This window comes from Alexandromys fortis, unplaced genomic scaffold (assembly GCF_014885135.2).
Source record: "Alexandromys fortis isolate MF-2015 unplaced genomic scaffold, M_Fortis_MF-2015_v1.1 scaffold_96, whole genome shotgun sequence".
NCBI lineage: Eukaryota > Metazoa > Chordata > Mammalia > Rodentia > Cricetidae > Alexandromys > Alexandromys fortis.
In genome coordinates this window covers 3466388-3490476 of record NW_026068053.1, presented here as the reverse complement: position 1 = coordinate 3490476, position 24089 = coordinate 3466388, and the positions used below count along the sequence as shown (strand labels likewise).

Below are 24089 nucleotides of genomic sequence, written 5' to 3'. Positions count from 1 at the left end.
GAAACGATTTTTAAAAGCTTGAATAACCCTTTAAGTCCAATAACCTCAATTCCTCAAAAAGACCTTTAATTAGAGGGGTATTTGTGACTTTCTGGAACCAGTGGTTTTCATGGAAGAGAAGGAATGGGCAGAGATGTTTTATGTAGTTCAATGTGTTACCAGAGAAGTGCCTCACTGTTGGATGTGCTGATGAAGGTTCGGATAAAATTTTATCCCAACAAATGCATTTTTCCCTAGGTGTGCTCATTGGGGTTTAAAGGAGAGAGAGAGAGACAATCCCAGTGAACTGTTTATCGCTGTAGCTGGAAGCATTTTCCAGGAAGAGTGTTGCGGCTTGGGCTCTAGCACTGCTATTGATTTTCTCCTGGTGTGCTTTGTTGCAGCCGGTGAACAGTGGCAGTTTGACAGCACTGCAGAATAAACCGCAGTTCCTTAGAGGGTGGCTATGGTGCTGTGTTGTCGTCTGTGCGCTACAAGGTTACTGACTAAGAAAGCTCACAACAACAGATCTAAAATGTTTGCTGAATACAAATTGCATTTAGTGATGTTAGCACCTAATATTTCTATGACTGGAATTAATTGGTGACAAAATGCATATTCACAAAATAATGAATGACATACTCTTGCATATTGTCTGTATGTGTAAAACTATGAGGCTTGGACAAGAGCTGCAGGATTTCAGGAAAAGTGACTAATAGGACTCTAAGGGACTGGGTGGGAGGTTTGAACTTAGTGTGAAAGACTGGAGCATGATTTGTATTTAAAATAGCATAGGAAAAATGGGTTTCTAAGTGACATTCATATCTGTGAGGTACAGCGAACACTGATATTTAAAAAGGCTCTGCTAAATGACAAAGAAATAACATTGATTATAACAATTCTAACATGAACTTGTCCTTACAGAGTAGCTGTGTTAATGAGATTACTGTTAATATAAACTAGGTAATGATGAAAGCTGTCTTTGGGTCACAACTGTTGCTAATAAAGTAGAGGCAAGGCTGCGGAATCCTGCTAGAAATGCTGTAAAGAAGGCACTCATGTCATGTGCTAGCAGTAGTAGGTACTTTAGATGCTGCTAGGAAAGAAAATGGAAAACGTTTTTAAGTGGCCAGGCATTTTGTGTGTGTGTGTGCGTGTGTGTTTCCAGTTACTAGGTTTTCTGGGCCTGGAGGATCACATAGCATAGGAGTTGGGGAGTTTGAGGCCAGTATGGGCAATATCGTCTTTAAAAAATAATAATAATTCCAGCCAGGGAAGCCTAAGCCAACTTTGGATTTTACCTCTTCCACCTTTCCTCCAAATCTAATCACCTAGTTTCTCCAATATCACCCCCAGAACTTAGCAGACCACCAGCTGTGGCCTCTCTTCTTTCCTTTCCCCATCTCCAGTGGGTCACACAGGCCTTTTCCTCCCCCGCTCTTGTTTTATCCCAGCCTCCAACTCAAGCAGTCTTTTTCCTGGGAATGCTCCAGGCAAACCTGCCAGGGAAGCAATTAGGCCATCTAAGAAGGTAGGCAAGCTTCAGATCTTCAGTCTCCCTCTTCTCCTCCAAATCCAATTTTCTAGTCTCAGCCCCAGCTCTGTAGCAGATTACCCTTGGGGCCTCTACTCACTCTCTGCCCTGACTCAGAACTAAACAAATCCTAGTGGAACAACCTGCTAACCTCCCACCTGTGAATTCCTCAGGTTCAACTTTCTAGACCATCTCCATTCCCAAGTGTCAGCTCCCAATACCTAGAAACACATTTACCTGAAATCCCAGCGGCACGTATGGCAGGATCCCAGAAGAATTTCCTATCAGGCAACATACAACCAACACAACCCCCTAAAAAACAGAGCAACAAAAACCAAGGGACAAAACACTCACCCTGAAAAGACAAGACCAGATATCAGCACCCAGAATTACAATCATACCAAACTCAGATGCCTAGACCTCAGTGCAAAAACACAATAATGGGGCTAAGATAGAAATCAAGAAAGAAATGAAAGATTTTCTATAATTGAATGAAAATGAAACACAACATATCCAAACTATGGGACACAAGGAAGGTGATTATAAGAGGCAAGATCATAATACTAAGTGCCTACATAAAATAAAAACAAAAAATGAAGAGATCTCATATTAGTGACTTTAACAACACTCTTGAGAGTTCTGAAATGAAAAGATGAAACTACACCCAAATACACCCCAAAGGAGTAGAGGTCATAAAATAATCAAACTCAGGGCTGATAGAAAAAAAAAAAAAAACTCCACCAAAAGAAAAAAAACCTCACAAACAAAATCAATGAAACAGAGTTGGTTCTTTTAGAAAATAAGATTGACCAGTCCTTATCCAGACTAACTAAAGGGCAGTTAGAGAAGATCTAAATTAACAAAACTAGAGATGAAATGAGGAACATAACACACCAAGTAAATCCAGAGAATCATACGGACATAATTTAAAAACCTGTACTCCAACAAACTGGAAAATCTTAAAGAAATGGATAATTTTCTCAATAGATAACACTTACCAATTTAACTTGAAGTCAGATAAACATTTTAAAAAGACTTACATTCCTTAGTGAAATAAAAGCAGTAATTAAAATTCTCTAAAACAACAGATGCCTAAGGCTAGGGGGGTTTAGTGTAGAATTCTACCATACTTAAAAAGAGCTAAGACCAATACTTCTCAATTTATTGCACAAAGCAGACACAGAAGAATCATTTTCCAACTTGTTTTACAAAGCCACAGTGGTCCTGATACTTAAACCACATAAATTCCAATCAAAAAAATCACAGATCAACTTACCTTGGGAACATAGATGCAAAACATTCTCAATATAATATTAGCATCCTGAATTAAAACACATCAAAACCACCATCTATTGTAATCAAATTGGTGTCATTCATAGATTCAGAGATAGTTCATTATACATAAATCAATTAATACAATCCACTGTATAAACAAACTGAAATACAAAAACCACAAGATCATCTCATTAGATGTACGAAAAAACCTGTGACAAAATCCAACACCTCCTCATGACAAAAAGTCCTAGAAAAGTTAGAAATATAAGGGACATACATCAACATAATGAAGGCAGTTTACAGCTATCCCATAGCTCACATAAAAACAATGGAGAAGAACTCAAAGAAATTCCACTAAAATCAGGAACAAGACAATGTTGTCCACTCTTTTCATACATTTTCAATATATGGTACTTAAAGTTTTAGTTTCAGCAATAAGACAACCAAAGAAGATCACGAGTACATGAATTAGGAATAAGTCAAATATCTTTGCAAGTTATTTGATAGTATACATAAGTGACCCTAAAAATTCCACTGGGAAACTCATACAGCCGATAAACACTTTCAGCAGAGTAGCTGGAAACAGAATTAACTCACAAAAATCAATAGCCTTTCTATACACAAATGACAAATAGACTGAGAAAGAAGTCAGTGAAACAACACCCTTCACATCAGCCTCAGATAATACAGAATATCTTGGAGTAACTCTAACCAAGCTAGTGAAAGATTTGTATGATAAAAGTCTTCAAGTTATTGAAGAAAGAAATTGACGAAGTCTTCAGAAGATGCAAAGATCTCCCATGTTCATCGATTGATAGGATTAACATAGTAAAAATGTTATCCTACCAAAAGCAATCTACAGATTCCATACAATCCCGTTAAAATACCTATACAATTCTTCACAAATCTTGAAATGACAGTCTTCAGCTTTATATGGGAACACAAAACCCAAGATAGCGAAAATAGTCCTGAATAATCAAAGATCTGTTAGAGGTATCACCATTCCATTGTGTAGGAAGTTCTTCTGTCTGTGTTGCTTTCATTGATTGAATAAATAAACTGCCTTGGCTTTTTGATAGGGCAGAACTTATGTAGGTAGAGTAGATAGAACTGAGTGCTGGGAAGAAGGGCAGAGACTGAGCCGCCATGGAGCTGCCAGGTCAGACATGCTGAATTTCTCCCAGTTAGCCACGACCTCATGGTGACAATTAGAAATGGGTTGAATCAAGATGTGAGAGTTAGCCAATAAGAGGCTAGAACTAATGGGCCAAGCAGTAATTTAATTAATACAATTTCTGTGTGATTATTTTGGGTGTAAGCTAGCCAGACAGGACGACAAGCAGACCACTCCTCCCTGTACTACAGTGCTATAGTAATTAAAAGTTGCATGGTACTGACACAAAAGCACACAGTTGGTCAATGGGATTGAATTGAAAACCCATACGGACCCAGGTGAAGACACCTGTGTACACTGATTTTTGGTAGAGAAACTAGAACTATACGATGGAAAAAAAAAAAAAACATTTTCACTGAATGGAGCTGGGCAAACTACATGGCTGCATGTACAGTAATCCTAATAGCTTCTTACTACTGAAGTTCAAGTGAATCAAAGACCTCAAAATAAAACCAGACACACTAAACCTGATAGAAAGTTGGAGATAGCCTTGAATGCATTGGCAGAGGAGACAACTTTCTGAACATAACATCAGTAGTGCAGGCACTCAGATCAACAAATAATAAATAGGACTCATGAAACTGAAAAGGCATGTAAGGCAAAGGGCAGGTCATTCAAATAAAGTGACAAGAATGGGAAAAGAATTTTACCAACTATATGTTTAATACAGGATTAATATCCAAAATATATAAAGAACTTTTAAAAAGTAGATAACAAGAAAGTAAATATCCCAATGAAAATTGGGGTACAAAAGGAAACTCAAATGGCTGAAAAACAAAGAAATGTTCAACATCTTTAGTCATTAGGGAAATTTGCAAATCAAAACTGCTTTGTATTTTCCTCTTACAACCGTCAGAATGGCTGAGATCAATAAAACATGCAGGCAAGGATGTTGAGTAAGAAGAACACTTATCCATTGCTGTTGGGAGTGCAAACTTGTAGAGCCACTATGGAAATCAGTGTGTTCCTAAGGGAGGTGGGAATATACCACTTTTGGGCATATACCAAAAGGATTCATCCTACCACAGGGACACTTGCCCAACCATGTTTATTGGTGCTATACTCAAAACAGCCAGAAACTGAAAACAACCAAGAAATCCTTCAATAGAGAAATGGATAAAGAAAATATGGTACATTTCACAATGGAGTATTACTCATTAAACAAATGAAATTTGCAAGTTAGCAAATGGAACTAGGAAAAAATATTCTGAATGAGGTAACCCAGATTCAGAAAGACAAATATGGTATGTATTCACTTATATGGAATATTAGTTGTTAAGTCAGTAAAAACAAGTTACAGTCTATAGAAACACAGATGTCAAGTATAGAATAAGAAACTAGAAAAGGAGAATATATTAGATAATTATGGATGGATATGGGGGCAGGGCAGAATGGAATGGGAGAATCAGGAAAGGAGATAAGAGAAGGGGATAGGGAAGGATTATGGGACAAGACAGCTAAAATTAAGGACCAATTGAGGAGTAATACAGAAATCTAATACAGTTGAAACTTCATAAAACATATACGTAAACGAAGGTGATGAAAACAATATTGCCAAATAATCAAGGAAGCAGAGCCTTAATTGTCCCTTGTCACCAAATGAAGTTTCCAGTACTGGAAATGGGTTGCATCTAATGGGTCCCATAGGAATCCCCAAACACTCCACAAAGAGATGGCAAGACCCCTTTGCTGAAGACAACCATACACAGCTCATTGAACTTGGAGAAGTAGAGCTAGTGTGGTACGGGTTGGTACTCTGCATGCTACCAAAGGAGAAAAGTAAACATCAACCCAGCTAGAAACCCTCCCATCTTCAATAATGCCCTTTCTTCAAGATATGCTAGTGCGATGGTGACACAGAGCTTGTGGAAATAACCAACTAATGTTAATTGATTTAAGATCCACTCCGTGAGATGACTCTCCATACCTGACACTGCTTGATTGAACAGAACCCGAGACTAGATTGCCCAGACGCCTAGGGTGAGACCAAATACTACTGTTCTAGTGAAAGAATGCAACAGTAAAATGACTCCTCACGATACTTTCCTATACTCACAGACCAGTACTTTGCTCAGCCATCATCAAAGAAGCTTCCTCTTGCAGCAGATGGGAACAAATGCAAGACCCACAACCAGACATTACACACACACAGAGAGACACACAAATCAATGGCATCGTAAACCTGGGAGTTGTGTGAATTGTGTTTAACCAGGGTTGTGCTCTGTAGAAGTAAACAAGTGTGAGACTAGGGATTTTATGACACTTATGTTTACTTTGACTTCTGGAAATGTCTTTCTCTGTACAATTTAAAAGATGGGTCCTGCTTTACAAATTACATTGTTTCTTGCACAGCACTCTGAGCCAGTCTCTTTAAGTACTTCTGTAATGATGACTCTTTGTGGGCCAGGATGAGCTTAAAGCATTTTTAAAAGATAGAAAGAAGTAAGGCCAGGCACCTTGGAAATTTCTCCTGGGAAGAGATTATTTAAAAGGGGAAAAACTCCGGGTTCTTTTTTGGTACTCAAGGTCTTCTAGTGCCACCTGACGGACACTTCAGGAATTGCAGGTAGGTTTTACTTGTTAGTACAGCCGAGAGCCAGGAGCCATAACAACTATCTCGGGGAGAGGGGGAGTTATTTATGTTCCTTTCTTATAAGATGTAACACTCAAAATACAACCAAAACCCACGTTATATTTTCAAATGTTTTTGAGAATATTCCACTGGCCTACGTAGAAAATCAGTGCAATGCTGACTGACATTTTCTATAGTGAATTTCATTCAGTCACTTGGTGTTTAGGTAAGCTAGAGATAAAAGGTATACATGAATGTCTTCAAGTCTATTTTAATTTAAATTCCTAGTGTTTTATATTTTTCACTTGTGGAAAAAGCACTAGGAATTTAACTCTTAATTACCTCTGACATCTGGGCATTCACATTCAGGAGAAGAGTGTCATCGAGGAAGGGTGCCCCATGCATAGCCTGCCTGCAGTCAGGCTTGGATCTGCTTCTGACATTTGGTTTTGGGCCTTTTGTTCAATCTCTGTGATTTAGCTGCTACTTATCAGAAATGTATGTGAAAATGTGATTATTATATCCTCTCCCACATAATTTTGGTTCTATTGTGTCAATATGAACTTGTATCCCCTGAGGTAAACTATGAAGGTCAGGGTGTTTCTGTCTCATTAATCTCAGTATCTGGTATGGTATTACGGCTTACAATAAATAATTGATAAATCTTTGTGCTCTAGCCTTGCCAAAGAGGCCTTGAGGGAAGGGACAGTCTTCACTTCTGTACTTTTCTCCACGCTTCGCTCTACCACCTCTTGAAGTAAGCTTGGGAGAAGGCCAATGCCGAGTAGCGGCTATAGGGGGTTAACTGACTCATGGATAAAAGCATGTGGACTCCCCCCCCCTCCCCACACACAAACAAGGAGCCAGCAACTCACCTAAGAGGACAAAGACACAGGCCAGGATGGCGATGAGGGCACCCCGGCTCAAACTGACGGGGAGCATATAGGCCTCTGGACTGCAGGACATGACGTGGCCTTCATCGTTGCAGCTGCACACTTGGATGGTGAGTGTGCCGGTACTGCTGAGTACTGGCTCTCCGCTGTCTGCTATGAGGATGGGCAGGTAGAAGACGCTCTGTTCCTGCTGCCGGAAGCCGGACCTCCTGGTTAGAATCCGAGCGGTGTTATCTGAAGGAGTAAGGCATTAGGCAATTAAAAATGAGAACAAGAAAAATGAGCGTGGAGTAGGAAGTGGAAGCCCAACCATTGAGTTAGTCTCCTGGATTGAAGAAAGCAGGGAGGCAGGGCAGAGGAAGAAGAGAGGTTAGGAGTGTGCACCTGTAGCCATGGTGCGTTGGTGTGCCTCAGCACCTAGATTAGGAAATAAAGATTCTCACTTGCTTTCAGGCAAAGCCCTGAGGCCTATGAGAGAAGCCCTTTAGTGAGAGGCTGTCTTACCCTTTGTGACACAAAGTGCCCAGGGCGAACTGTCAGCCTTCAAATCTAACAAAAGTGTCCTGGAAAGCTTGACAGAAATGAACAGTCATTGATGATTTGTGGTCCCTGTTTGTCCCCACTCAGCATCTTGCCAAGCCCTGTGCCACTTTCTGCCTCTATGAAAGGAAGGCTGAGTCGCCCACATAACTGTGCAAGATTGCTTATTTTTGTTATTCTGACTGGAATTCGTCTTTTGCTATTTTCTTTTATGCCTCTCAGTTGACATCAACAGCTTTCTGAGGAACCTGCTCATTTTAACTGCACATTTGAGCCCCCCCCCCCCCGGGTATATGACACACCTGTGACTTCTCCTGGCCTGTGGGCTGAGTCTAGACAGTTGATAGGAATTTGGTGACTTCTACTCTAATTTATGTTATGTGTATGGTTGTTTTGCTTGTGTGCTTCTCTGTATTCCACCTGTGTGCCTGGTACCTGCAGAGACCAGAAGAGGGTGTTGAATCCCCAAGAACCAGACTTACAGATGCTTGTGAGCTGTCATGTATGTACTGGAAATTAAACTTGGGTCACCTGGAAGTGCGTCAGGTGCTTTTAACTGCTGAATCATCTATACAACCCTGGGGAAAATAGTTACTTTTCTTCCCATTTAAAAGGTAAGAATTTAGGATTTTTGTCTCTATTTAAAAAATAAAAATTTTAGCTAAGAGAAAAATCATATACCTTTATGAGGTACAGCGTGATGTTTCAATAGATTTTTTATTGTGTAATAATTAACTCAGGGCATTTAGGCAACCCATTGTCTTTTGTGTGTGGGGGGGTATATGTATAAGATTGTTTGTGTGTACATGTATGTTCACATGTGTGAGGAAACTAAAGGTTCATGTGGTGTGCTTTCCTTGCTCTCCACTTTATGTTTTGAGGCAGAGTCTCTCTCTGAACATGGATGGACCTTTACAGTTGGATAGGTTGGCCCAGTGAGCTCTGCATATCCACCCATTTCCCTCTACCAGAGTTAGGCTTTGAGACAGGCACTGCCACCCCTGGCCTTTCCAGGTGTGCTAGGCAGCTTTACTCAGGTCTTGCATGTGCAAGAAGTAGTATGCCGGCTTTGTGGGAACCTAGTCTGTTTGAATCCTCACCTTCCTAGACCTGGATGGAGGGGGGAGGTTCTTGGACTCACCATAGGGTAGGGAATCCTGACTGCTCTTTGGACTAGAGAGGGAGGGGAAATGGGGGAGGGAGAGAGAAATGGAAGGAGGGCAGGAGGTGAAAATTTGTAACAATAATAATAATAAAATAAAAAAAAGAAGTAGTATGCTGACAAAACTATCTCTCTCCCATCTGCCATCTGGAACATTTCTTCTTATTTCTTTGTAATTAGAATACAAAAAAAATCATCTCCTGTAGCTATGTGAACTTCACATTATCACTGACTAAACAGAAGATATAACAGAATATAATCCTTCCTTAGCCGAATGGTTAGATGTGTTTCTCAAACTCTCTGTGTGGTAGGATGTGTTGATGTTGATACTTATCAAGTATTATATAGTTTTAGATTTAAGAATTTTTGAGTTTATATTTTTAGGTCACCTGAAATAGCTTTGAGTTATAAAGCAAATATGTTGTTTTGCAATGTTGTGATCATTTTATCAGAGGAATAATTTGAGAGATGTGGTAAGATGCATAAGAAGTAACTCATAAAGCCAAAACCAAGCTGGATATGGTGGCACATGCCTGTAATCCTGGAACTGGGACAGGGAGCTGAAGTCATGAGGCCTGCAGAACATTCTGAGCCAGCCAGGGCCATATAGTGAGGTCCTGCTAAACAAACAAACAAACAAACAAAAAAAACCCCAACCAAACAAACAAACAAAAACAAACCAAAAAAAAAACCCCCACATAACTCTGAAACAAAAAATAAAAAGCTAATATTGTCAACAGAAAATTTTCTGGGTATGTTTCACATGGACTAGAATTTCACAAAATTTCTAAAAGCTTAAAGCAAACATGGCCAGTAAGCATCAATATTTCTGCTTCTCCTTCCCTTCTTATTTTGTTTTTTGTTGTTGTTGGTTATTCTTTTTAGGTTTTTTTGTTTTGTTTTGTTTTAGATAGTGTTTCTCTGTGTAACTTTGGCTGTCCTGGAACTTGAACTCACAGAGATCTGCCTGCTTCTGCCTCCTAAATGCTTGGATTTCAAGACATGTACCACCACCACCTGGCCTCTCTTTCTCTTCTTGAATGTAAGAAAGAACTCTTCTTTCCTACTCTTTTTAAGTTGGGCATAGCAAAATAATTACCTTAGTTGACAAAAAATGAGCAGGTTGGAGCTGGTGTCTGACTTTCCCTGTTCTCTTGCCTTGAAGCCTTATTTGAAAGAACACAAGATTCATGGTGCCTGGGACACAGCTGGATGAGGTGGACAGCCTTCAGGTGCAACTCAGACCTTTCTAATACAGTATTCGCTCATTCATATTTACTTTTCTCCTGTTTATTTGATTCGTTTTTTTTTAATGATACCAGCGAGGTTTTGATTTTGTTTTTCAGTTTTATTTGTTTGTTGGTTCTTTTTTGTTTGTACTCAAGTACCAGTTTTCGTATTTAGTTCATGTAGTGTCTTGTGTAATCTTTGTAACAATTTGTTGTGTTACTGAATGATTCTACCCCTTTACAGTGAAAGAATTAAAACCTAGTTTAATTGCATTTCCTTCCATCACTAACCTAGATAGTAGCAACGCTGGTACTCGAGCTCTGGATTCTCAGACTCCTTCCATGGTGTCATATAACTGCTCATTTAGTTTCCTAGCGCTAATGGTGTCTTAGCTGGTTTCCTGTCTGCTTTACACAAGCTGGGGTCATTTTGAAAGAGGAAACTAATTGAGAAAAGTTCTCCCACCAGATTGACCCATGGAGCATTTTCTTGAGGATAATTGATGTGAGAAGGCCCAACTCACTGTGGGCGGTGCCCCCCCCCCACCCACTGCTGGCTCTGGTGCTATAAGAAAGCAGTCTCAGGAAGCCATGGAGAGCAAGCAGTGAGTAGTGTTCCTCCCTGCCTCTTCAGTTCAGGTTTCCAGGCTCTTGTCTTGAGTTCCTACCCCAATTTTCCTCAGCAATGGACTGACCTGAGAGTTGTAGATGAAATAAAGTCTTTCTTCACCAAGCTGTTTTGGATTGCAGTGCTTTACCTCAGCAGTAGGAACCCTAAGACAGTGCTCAAAACCTGTTCAGATAATTGTTTCCTGCTTTACCTTCATCTTACTGTCTTCTCAGTAGGAAATGACAGCATTCCAGTCAGTAGTGGGAGCATTGTATTCATCTGCCCACTTAGCACACAGTCCATCCTCTGCTTCCCCCACTCGGCTTTATTAACTAACTACCATCAATTACCCTTTGTAATTTTAACTGTTTTCAAAATTAAAGTTTTCTCCAAACAAAGCTGTATTTATGTTTTAGTTTACTTTATTTAGCCTAGATCAAAAGGATCTTGTTAAGAAAGACTGACATAGAGCTGAAACAACCACAAAACAACAACAATACAACAGAAGCTCACCCAGAACTTTCTATCACATGGCTGAGGCTGGCCCTGCTGGGACTGCATATGTTAGTCATTTTGAATGTTGTTTTTGAAAGTGGTAATCGGCTGGGCATGAAGGTATGCCCTTGTGTCAGGAGCCAATTTCCTCCTAAAATCATTACAGGAACCATCGCCCTGGGGAGTCTGCAGAGAACCTCACACCCCCAATTGTATTGAGAACCGTTCTATTGACAGAGCCTACCCCACACCCAATTAGCTGTTAATTGAGAGCTATCTGTTAGCGAAACCTGCCCCACATTCCAAACTATCTAGAGAACTAGGTGTGTCAACCTGTGAACTCCTGGCCTACAAGACTGTGGACCACGCGGCAAGATTCCATGCGTCCGCCCCCATCCCAAGCCAAACTCCTTATCCTATATAAGCTGTAACCCTGTCTCTAATAAACGGAGGCTCTGACAAACCTAGCATGGCCTTCTTCCTCTCTCTCGCCCATTATCTTCCAGATAGTGCCTCTCCGTGACCCTGAAATAACTGATCAGCCAGACGGGTTACACCCCTAGACTGAGTAACCCAGCCAAGGCAGTTTACACCCTTGTAATCCAAGCACTTGGGAGGCAGAGGCAGCAGAACTGTGGAGGCCTGTGAGGGTCTGTATAACAGCTTCTAAGCTAGTGAGGTTACAGAATGAGACTTGGTCTCTAAAATCCAAACCCAAATAAAAAGACAAAGAAGAGAAAGAGTGGGGATATTGCTTAGTGGTAGAGAGCTTGCCTAGCATGTCAAGGCCCTAGATTTGTTTCATAGTCCTCCCCGACCCTTGCTAAAAGTCCTTACTTCTATTTGTAAAAATATTTACATTTATTTAAGTATTTATTAAGTAATATTTAATGTATGATATTTTATATATGTATATAATAATGTAAAATACATAAAATATAATATATAAAAATATAAAAATGTTAAAAGAATGCATTCATATAAGTAATACTATTTAAATATATATAAAGTATTTATAAGTAATATTTTAAAAGTATTTACTATTCATTATAAAAAGTGGGGACACTGGATGATGGGAACACGGTATTGGAAGTCCGTCTTCTTTTAATAATTCTTTGGAAAAGAAACCTGTGGGATAAATTATCATCTGGAGATTCGGTGTTCACACTTTCTGTTGAAAATGCACTGGCTTCTATTTGGGGAAACCTTTCAAGAGATGATTCATCTTCTTTTGTTTCAATCCTGTTCCAGTATCCCATCTTTATACGACATTGCCTCCATGGACAGATGCCCAAGGTCACCTTTAAGAAACTTGCAGCTTTTTTTGCTGTATGTTGTTTTTGTGGCAGTTCTGCAAGTATGCATGAAAAGAGTGACATCTAGCTAAAAATTTGAAGAAAAAACTTAATGCCCAGCTCTTCTTACCCTATGGCTTCTTCAAAAACCCAACCTCAAGGAGGATGAAGCTTTTCCATAGGTAGAGTTTTTATATGAAACAGGTAAGTAAATATTTCAACAGTTTGACTCAAAAAGATTCTTGGAGTAGAGATATGGGTTAGGAGATATATAAATGTCGGGCAAACTGCTACATAAGGTGATTAAAATGCCAGATGGAAATGGTAACCCACTTTTAATCCCTGTGCTAAGGAGGTGCACGCAGGAACCCTGGAGCCGGCAGATCAGCTCAGTTAGCTGATTCAGCAAGCTCTGGCTTCAAATGAGAGGTCCTGCCTCTGTATATGGCAGAGAGAATAATCAAAGAAGAGACCTGTGGGACCTGAAAAGTGGGCTCAAGGTAAGAGCTCTTGCAGAAGACTTGAACCCACTCCAAAGGATCCCATGCCTTTGTACTTGTACTGGGTACTTCTACTCACATGCACATACACACTATTTAGCATCAAAATCAAAAGGAAGATACCTAATGTCTGCCCGTACATGTGAACATAGCACATACCACACATAAACATACCAAAATCTCAGGGTATTTAACTATAAGGATTCCTTCCATAGACATTTTATGGTAATTAAATGGCTGAAAAATACTTGTATTTATGAGGTTGTAGCAGTAATTCAGATCTTTAACATGGTGTTTGAGAGGAAGACAAGGCATGCCTGACCTTGTCACGTTTCTTCCCCTATGTTTAGATTGTTACGAAGTCACTCTTAAGATGAGGTTGTTGATGAGGACCCTAAGAGACACATACATGGATCTAATCTACATGGAAAGTAGAAAAAGACAAGATCTCCTGAGCAAATTGGGAGCATGGGGACCATAGGAGAGGGTTGAAGGGGAAGGGAGAGTCAGGAAGGGGAGCCGAGAAAAATATAGAGCTCAATATAATCAATATAAAAAAAAGATGAGGGTGTTGAAGCTCAGAGAAATGAGGATACCCAAGTGAGTTAGTTGGCAGCAGAATTAACAAAGGGATCTGTCAGGTAGTTAAATGTGTAGTTTCAATTACTGTGACCTTCCTTTGAAGTAAAATCAGTTGGAGAAAGAAAGTCCTTATTTTCCCCATTTGAGCCCCCAAGTTCGTGCTAAGTCTATAAACCCCTCTGCCAAAGAGTGCTTGTTGGAAAGGTCCTAGAAGTCTAATTCCATTAGAGATGTAGTGGAAAGCAAGCCCCTTCTGCAATGGGAACATCATCTGAGTAGCTTTTTCTAAACCTAAAGTTGTTTGAGGTCAGGTGGATGGTGACTGACTATGGCCTTAGCACCCTGGAGCATTAGACAGGAGGGTCATGCATTTGAGGCCAGTGCCGGTTGCTTTACAAGATCTTGGCTCCATAGAAAAGTGCTTGAATTCTGTGAATACTATTGAGTTCTTGTATTTGCACTTTGCTACCTTTAGTATCTTTGTTGTTAGTATTACCCTTTAATTTATCATTGCCTCTTTTGTTGTGGGGGCTTTATACTCATCCTCCCTTTTGATCTTTGGTTAGAAAAGTTACTTCAGGTTTGTTTCTTTTTCTGGGAACTTTAGGTTTTTTCTTCCTTCAGAATGCAAACATGTCGCTCTGAGTTGGACTCAAGGAAGAAAATTTATCATTGTGCTTTGAATAGTGTCTTTCACAGAACAAGCATCAACAAATATCTGTAGACTGATGGAAGAATGAAGGTTTCAGAGACAGCAGGGGGCACTCTTTGCCTTTGATTTTATGAAACAACACTTTGTAAACTACAAATTAGCATTAATGCCCTGCTATGGCAATGGGTTTTTGATCCTACTGTACCTATTGGTTTTGTGGGAGCCTAGGCAGTTTGGATGCTCACCTTTCTAGACCTGGATGGAGGTGGGTGGTCCTTGGACTTCCCACAGGGCAGGGAACCCTGATTGCTCTTTGGGCTGACGAGGGAGGGGGACTTGATTGGGGGAGGGGGAGGGGGAGGGGAGGGGGGGTGGCAGGGAGGATAAGAAAGAAAGAAAGAAAGAAAGAAAGAAAGAAAGAAAGAAAGAAAGAAAGAAAACTTGGTACTGTGAGTATGGTCTAGTAACTCAAGATGCCCAATCTGAGCAGAAGAAAAGCACAGATAGTCCCAGGTCCATTGCTTACCTTGGTTGTCCCTGACCGTGAAGTTGGGGTTGTTAGCAGCTTCAGGAGCCAAACTGTAGTAGAAATGCTGACCATTGTGAGGGTCATCTTGATCCACAGCACTCACTGTCTGGATGAGCTGAAGCAGAAATGTTAGTTCAGGCTGAGTTGGATCCAGTGGAAAAGGCAAAGCCTAGTGAAAGCCTAAACACTGATTCCAATAGTAAGTCATTTCACAAAGAGAAGATGTCCTGAAGCTAACCTGGAGACCCTCCACGCCGTCACATGGTTCAGGATTAATTATGCATGTTCTTGATCCTCAGTATGTTAGTAGGTAAAGAATAAGTGTGGCCTACATGTTTCAAATGGATTATATTCCTGCAGTTTGGCCGGTTACTTTAAAGTGTTTTAAAGTGAAGAAGTGAGAAGCATGGAGTGTCACAAGGTCCTAGGTGTTCCCAGTTTTCTCCTCTCACTCAGTCTGTATCCCATCATCAAGTAAGTATTGACTAAATTGACTGAATTGCCATCTCTGAGAAACCCAGGTTTAAAAATCACCACTATCATCAGGAAATCAGGGCAGTGTGGAGCTATGGACTGTGTGTGGGAGGGCTTGGGCCACGGGACAGGCGTGTTCTGTTGGCAGGAAGGGACTTAGAAAGGGTGTAGAGCAGAAGCTCACCATTGTGGGAAGCAGACTAGAGTCAGAGATATGAAGGGCATAGCTCAGTTGGGAAAAATAAAATGAAAAAAGGGGCTCAGTGGCTGGTAGGGCAAAAGGGCTTTCTCTTGAACCCATTGGCCACGTTCTGTCTTTTCCACAATGTTCTGAAAAGGAATACTTATCATGAAGGCTATGGAAATGCATGGAGAAGCCATAAAGAAAGCAGCGTCACAGGAAGGTAGGTGGTCATTGTGCAGTGAGGTATGGACAAAGTTTTGATGAGCTGCTTTTCTTTGGTGGTCACTGTAACACCCTGTAGCATAGATGGTTCCTGTTCAGCTTGGGCCTGGCCCTGTAAACCTGCCGTTTCTGCTGGAAAGGCTGTCTTTCTTCCAGGACAGAAATGACTATATCAAAAGTCAGCTTGAGGGCACAGAGTTTTAAAACATGCTGAAGGTTAGGGAGGCTGCCCAGCAAGGGATTTCTCATACTTCAAGGACTTGTTCCTTTGCTCCTCACCTCTGGTCTCCTCAGGGATCACCTTCACTGCAGACTGCTACCTTAACTACACAGTTATATCCTTTCAGGGCAGCCTAAGTCCTGTGATGCAGGGTAGTATAAAGGCTTCCCTATTCCCTTGAACTTGGGAAAGCTCTTATTCTAGAATTTTGTAAGAATGTTAGTAGAACTTTATTGCAGTTGGACTTTTAATTTTTTTATTTGACTTAGTCCCTCTGTCTTTCCTTTTTATAGATCTCACAAACATTTTATATCCAAACTCTGCCTCAGGGTAAGCCTCCTGGAATGTCTGACTATTGAATCTTAAAGCAGGTGCAATAGAGTAGTAATACAGCCAAGGCTCAGGGAAGCAGTGGCGATAGTTACATACATACAGCCTCATGCCAGTGCTGCTCACATGTGCCCTTTCCCCATGGAGAAGCCGTTGCAGATCCTCCGCTCTTCTATTTTGATTGCCAAATGTAAAGAGCTAAAATGTTTCTTAGGGAATGTTCTGAACAAACAATATAGTGGGAAAAATCTTAAGACAGATCTTAAAATTTTGTGTGTATTGTTAAGCTAGGACTTGGAAGGGTAGGTAGACAGTCTGGTGGGAGCACCGTGGCCCCCCAATAAAGGTCTCCATTATCCTCCACTGTGTAATACCTCACTCAGCAGTCTCCATTCCATCCCGTCTAATCATCAGACATGCATTTTAATTTTGTATGGCTTTTATCCACTGTAAGAGGAGAGAATACACGCACACGTGGTAGAGTGAGGATGACCAGTGTTGGGCAAGTACAGGAAGAACTGGTGGTCCATATAACAATATGAGAGCCTTAGCTGTGTCCTACTGAAGACCTTCAAACCCAGAATCCATATCATAGTTTAAGTGATCCATATCTTGGGCTGAAGATGACAAATGGGGCAGGCTTTCTTCATTAGGCTACTGAGCATCCTTTAAATTCATGACTACTTTTAGCCTGTTTTGTCATAGCATAAAAATGTGATATTAAATCATATTTTAGAGTAAACAAATATTATGCTGTATTATGTGTATCAATCAAAAAGTATGATAGCAAAAAAAAAGAAACCATCATTTTAAAAGCCTGAACCATCTAGTTAGAACTTTAGAAGCCCAACCTACCCATCAGAACTTTTTCACCTCAACACAGTTACTCTGTTGCCTTCTTCCTAACCTTGCTTCATGTGCAACCTGATCTACCAACTGCAGGCCTGTGAATGTGGTTAGACCACAAAATGTAATTTGGGTTCCAAGTGGTTATCTTAACAAATAAATAGTTTGCTCCTGATATAAAGAAGTTGGGAGCTCTTTCTGTTATGAACATTTATCAATCATGAATTCAGTTATTCTGTTGGTTAGTTTTGTGCCAATTTCACACAAGATAAAGCCATTTGGAAAGAGCAACCCTCAATTGAGAAAATGTATCTATAAGACTGACCTATAGGCAAGATTATAGAACATTTCCTTGATTAATTATTGATATGGGAGGTCCCAGCACATTGTTGGTAGTACCACCCTATGCAGGTCATCCTGGGTTGTGTTAAAAAGCAAGTCAGGTTAGTCATGAGAAGCAAGTCAGTAAGCAACCATCTTCCATGGCCTCTCCTGCCTCCAGTTTCCTCCCCTTCTTGAATTCTTGCCTTGATTTCCCTCAGTAATGGACTATTTCCTGGAAGTGTAGGATGAAATAAAGCCTTTCCTTCCCGAATGACTTTTGGCCATGACGGTTTATCACAGTGCTAGAAACCCTCACTAAGACATTTATCTTTAAGGGTTACCTCTGTATATCTAGGGTTTTCCTTACCTGTCCTGCTTTGGCATTCTCACAGATGAAAGCTTCATAGAACCTGGGAAACTCTGGAGCGTTGTCATTCACATCTAAGACTTTGATTGTGACAACAACACTTCCCACTTGGGAGGGATTGTCTAAAGAGAGGAACATTGACAGTGAGAGCGTGGAAAGGCAGAAAGGCAGTTTGTCAATCTGGTTTGCCAAGGTACAGGTGAAATACATGGGCAATCTAACATGGCCATACAGTGTGTGTTGCCTGTTAAGAGTGTGGCCACACATAAGCTGAGACAGAAGGAAGCATCTCCTAAGGCGTGTTGGATATCAGGAACTATGCAGGAAATAACAATACTTCATGGGAAGCAAGTGCTGCAAAATGAACCTTAAAATTTTGATTTCTGCTTGGTTAATAATTAGAGTTACAGAATTAAAAATCTATTTTGTATTCTAGGATTCCCAATAGTCACTTCCAATTAAGATGTGTGCTCATGGAACACTTGGGTGGGATAACCAGTTCTTTGACTTAAGTTTCAAGTTATGCATGGGGATACATGAAACACTGCACAGTTATTTCTGTCTAGGGACTAAAAAAATATTTATAGGATCAAGCTCATTCCAAAGCCACAGCTTTGACTGGGGCAGGAACTATGGGCTTTCTCAGGGAAATGTGTATTTTGTTTGAGTCTTTGGAATTGCTGCCTGTAGACAAATGCGCAGCCCCCATACTCTCTATTTTTCCTGTGTGGGTCTCCACCCAGAGAGACAACAGTAATTACAAGCAAAAATGTATGGAATTTTGCTAAATCCCAGGATACATTGTTCTTCAGGTTCATTTTTTCTTTATTTTTCAAAAATATTTATGTTTTATGGTTTTCCCCTAAATAATCCTATGTGGATTAGGCTGTTCTGGGGGAAAGATAGTGAGTTAGAAACTGGCTCTAGTGATACCATGACTGAAGAGTAAGATTAACAAAGGGAGGAAGAGAGGAAGTGTGTTAGCTAGGGTAACACACAGGTAAAAAGTACAGAAGAGAAAGGCTGTGCAATCAAAACAAGGAAGCCATCTGTGGTTGGGGCCGTACAGGGAGGAAGAACAATACATTTCTGGAGAAAGAACCTACCTGCCCCACAGACTGCAGGGTTAAGCACCCAGTCATCAATGGCACCTGGTACAGAAAGAAGGAATGTTCCTAGCACAAATACAGCCCTGTCTGGGATAACTGACAATTCCTGGGTTCAGATTTAACAACAAGGTGAACCTTAGGAAGGATAGAAAATTCCAGCTGACTGCTCTCCACTTGCCTGCAAACTCCAAAATTCTGTTTTGGGAAGAAGCTGCTTCAGGTTTTTGCTGTCAAAAAAAATTATTTCTTCTTCTTCTTCCTCCTCCTCTTCCTCTTCTTTTTTTCTTCCTCTTTCTCTCCTCCTTTCTCTCCTTCCTCCTTTTCTTTCTTTTCCTTCACTCAATTAGAGTTTTTCTCTTTTTGAAATACTTTTAGTATTTAATTATTTATTTGTTTAAAATTATGGTATTTCATGTGTGTATGAGTGCGTATCCATACCACTGCTCATGTATGGAGTCAGTTCTGTCCTTTCACCTTTATCTGGGTTCTAGTTTACACTGGTCAACAAGCTGGTGTGGCCAGCACTTTAACTGCTGAGCCCTCTCACTAGCTCATTATTATTTCTAAAAGAAGCATTTATGATTTGCATTTCTCTTGTAATGTTATCTGGTTTTGTTTGTGTATTTTTTTAAAAAAAAATTTACTATGCGTATGGAGGTTTTGCTTACATGTAAGTGCACCACGTGCGTGCCTGGTGCCTGTGCAGTTCAGAAGAGGTTGTCAGATGTCTGGGACTGGAGCTACAGATGGTTGTGAGTCCTCATGCGGAGCTTAGAATGGAACCTGGGTCCTCTGCAAGAGTGCTCTTAACTCTGAGCCAACTCCCCAGCTCTCTCTATTTTTCTTTTCTGTACAGTAGTATTTCAAGAATGCCTTACTTTTTCTTTTCCTCTTCCTAATATTCTTTCCTTTTTTCTTTTATTTAACATCATTGATTTATCTTTCTCCTCATCCCCCTCTATTTCTTATTTATTATTTTTAACTAATTAATTAAAATTGTGTGTACACATATGTGCATGAATGCGTGTGAACATGCGTATGCATATGTGTGCGAGAATGTATGCATGATGTGCATGTGTGTGAAGGTCAGAGGACTTCTTTGTAGATTCTGTTCCCTCCTCTCAACTTTATGTGGATCTTACGGATCAAACTCAGGCTTTTGTGGTAAATGTCTTCACTGGCCAAGCCATCTTGCTAGCCTTAACCAAATTATTTTCTAAGCCTATAGCTTACTCTACATTAAATGTTCTACTTGCTTGTCTATGGTCATTAGTGATAAAGTAGTTGGGTATAACTATTTTTAAGACTATTTTTGTATCTGCTTTGATTTAGTCTGGGTATTATCAAAATGCTTGTTATTTATTTTATTCTCTTGAGTGGTATTGGAATTGAGCCTTGAAGAACAGACTGCTTTCTAAACCTAATAATAAACTAGAAAGTATATCTGTACTGACAGATGGACAAATTACAAAACATAAACACAGATATGAAAAGGTAGGTAGCATGTCTCTGCTAAAGATAATATGTTAATAACTGAGTCCAGCAATATTGAAACCATTGAAGTTCCAAACAGCACTTTGTAAGAGGTTACAAACAAGCAGATGTATGCCCAGAGTCTGGATAAGAAAGTATCATGGATGAGAAATTCAGTAAGAAAATGAATATTTTGAGAAACAAAAAAACCCAAGCAACTCATGCCTTTAATCCCAGCACTCAGGAGGCAGTGGCAGGTGGATCTCTGTGAGCTCAAGGCCAGCCTGGTCTACAGAGTGAGTTCCAGGACAGGTACGCTGTTTTACAGAGAAACCCTGTCTCAAAAAAATCACAAAAACAAAAACCAACCAACCAAAAACAAACATACAAATACACTACTGAACAATTATTGGAAATGAAAACCCAATATGTAAACACTGTGAAAATCATCACCAGTCAACTAGATTAAGCAGAAGAAAGAATATCAAGAATTGAAAGGCTTGTGATGGCACACATATTTACTCTTAGCAGTTAGTAGTTAGGAGGCAGAGTCAGGAGGATCTCATTGAGTTTGAGGCCAGCCTGGTCTTAGAGTGAGTTCCAGGAGAGCTAGTTATACAGAGAAACTCTGTCTCAAAACAAAGGAATTTGAAGATGGAGTTGAGGAAATACTGTATTTAGACATAAGTAATGAAATAAATGAACACAACTACAACTTTCAAGGACTCTCAGACATGGAGTATTTATAGGTAGGAAGAGCTGAGATAGAATCTAAAGGCATAGAAAACCTAGCCAATGAAATTATAGCAGAACTTTCCAAGAAATTAACATCTAAGCTTTAACACCATTCAAACACAGAATAGTCACGTCCAGAAAAGAATCTATTATCATAGTTACAATGCTAAAACTACATAATAACAAAAGGCTGTAAGAGGGACACACTAACTCAAAAAAGGCAAAGACATCAGAATAACATCTTTGTTAAAGGGCCCCAAAGCCAGGAAAACATGGAATCTTTGAGTCTAGAAACTAAATAACTGCCAACTGAGATTGCCTATATTCAGCAAAGTTATTGTTTAATAAGTGAAAAGAGCATATTGGGCATAAACTAAAACAGTTTTTTACCACTAACCCACACTACAGAAGGTTCTTAGAGGAACACTGCACATGGAAGAAAGAAACAGTCAAAACCTGGAGAGCTCAGGAAAGGAGACATTTTGTGAGAGGAATAAATGAACAAAGGTGAACTGAGAAATATCCAGTCATGTACAACACAGTAAACCAGAAAATCACTATATTCATAGGCGAGAGAGAAACATCAGTGTTCAAACTAGGGAGGAAAACAGTGAAACAAGCTTATAGTAATCAGAAAACCTTTCTAAAAAAAGTAAAGGTAAATAGTTTTAACTTTTCTATTAAAAGAAAGAAACTAGCTGGTTGGATCAAAAACAAGACATGACTGTTTTCTTTCCAAGAAGCACACCTCATGCCACAGATTGAAAATGAAAGGACAGACCTAACAAATCCAGAAACAATTAAGAATAGCTGAAGAATACCTTAGGATTAATTAGAAGAGGTAAATAAGATCACACCAGTTAGCAAAAAGAAAAATCACTTAAGAAGACCCAGTTGTTGTGGCCAGTTGTGGTGGTGAATGCCTTTAATCCTAGCATATGGGTAACAGAGGCAGGTAGATTTCTCTGAGTTTGAGGGTAGTCTTCTCTGCCTATTGAGTTCTAGGCCAAGACAGGGCTACACAGTGAGACTCTGTCTCAAAAATGATTGTAAATATATATGCCTTCAGTATTGATATAATTTCATAAAAACAAACATTATTGGGCATAAAAAGACAGAAAGACCCAGATATGACAGTGAGTGACATTACTGCTCCACTGTAAGAGATCATCTTTAAAACAAGAAGCCAAAGAAAGCCTCCCTATAGACACTTATGTAATATTTCACATGTGTAGAATATACTTTTTTTTATCAACTTATGGGACTTTCTCTAAAATCAAGTTATGTTACAGTAAAAGTTTTAGCAAATAAAAAAAAACAAACTCAAAGTAATTTCTGCCATCAGATTATAATGTAATAAAAAACCTAAAAATCAAAATTAGGAGAAGCCATATAAATATGAAATTAAACAATATATTCCTCAATAGTCATTGGGTTATTGAGGAAATCAGAGAATCAAAACAAAATGGAAACAAAGTTTACTAGCACTTTAGGGATATATCAAAGTTAGTTCTAAGATGGAACTTTCTAGCTAATCTGAAACTTGAAAAACAGAAATGGTAAAGTTTAGACTTGGTATCAGTGTTGTGAGCTTTACTCCAGGCCTTCTCAATCATAAACATGTGATGACCCAACTCCTGACAGACACAGGATTTACTAGCTGGTACTTGCATAAAAACAAAACCAAAACTAAGCTCAAATAAGGATGTCCCTAAACCAAAAAATGAACAGTAGACCAAATCACATGACCATCTATTTGTATAGCATATAATTTCAGTTTCTCCTGTGGAACATTTGTTTATTATAAGGTCTAGAAACTTTCACTTTCTATACCTTTACGTTGTGTAACTTTGTGGAGACAAATAAATTAGGTTACTTACTCATTTCCATAGCAAGGATTGTTATGTTATGCCAAGAAAACTCCTCTCTGTCTAGTGGTCTTGCAGTCATGAGAGCACCCGTTGTAATGTCAATATAAAAAAATCTCCCAGGGTCGCTGCTTCTGTCAATGGAATATCTGCAAAGATACGGAATATGTAATTATGTTTCACTTGAATAAATATGAGAACATAGTACAGGAGAGAAGTGAGTATATACACTGTGTTAAAGGTGGTTCAGTCACCTCTGAGTTGTGAATATGTGCAACACTGAGGGTTTTATCATGCTTGAGAAACTTGTTTTTCACAACTTCAAGTATCTTACTGAAAAAATGAACTAAACAGAGTATTGAGGGCCTTATGGCAGCTTCATTGTACACAGAAATCAATTCTGCTATTTAAAGATTAAAACTGCTCCAAGAGTTTTGTGGCGCCCTTAATATCAGCCTCTATTTATATGTGCTTGGCATTCAACTAAGTTCTTAAATGCTGGAACTTGAAAAAGCAAAGCTACTGCAGTCATGTGGTTCTGCTCCGAGAACTGTTGTCGCTGTTGGGAAGGAAAGGTTTGTTCCTGGCCTCCCCAACTCGTAGACATGTAATGATTCAACTCCCAACTGACAGAACTTACTAGCTAAAGATTCCATATATATCCTGCTTTTAGCAGGATAGAACAGGTCTATTTCATTGCCAGTTATAAATGAAACTGAGTTTCGTGAATTTCCAACGGATAACCTTCTGGAAACTATCATATGACTTTCAGCATTCAAAGGGCATCATAAGCAGATGTTGTATTAAAACAAAGGCCCTTTTTGGTTCAGGCCACAAGTCTTCTCTGCTGTTTCTACCATGTATGCTCAGTATGAACCAATGTGCATTTTATTTAGGAAAAGAAGGGTAGTTATAG

The 24089-nt window shown here is 39.6% G+C and overlaps 1 protein-coding gene across 1 annotated transcript in view; it reads right to left on the bottom strand.

Moving 5' to 3' along the window:
- Nucleotides 1-24089, bottom strand: part of Cdh20 (cadherin 20) — a 62380-nt gene that overhangs the window by 1824 nt on the left and 36467 nt on the right. The window contains exons 7-10 of the mRNA XM_050119767.1: nt 23186-23322; nt 17989-18110; nt 15019-15136; nt 7410-7661 (exon numbers count right to left, since the gene is read on the bottom strand). Of these exons, the coding sequence (XP_049975724.1) occupies nt 7410-7661; nt 15019-15136; nt 17989-18110; nt 23186-23322 (629 nt within the window). The remainder of the gene's footprint in view (nt 1-7409; nt 7662-15018; nt 15137-17988; nt 18111-23185; nt 23323-24089) is intronic.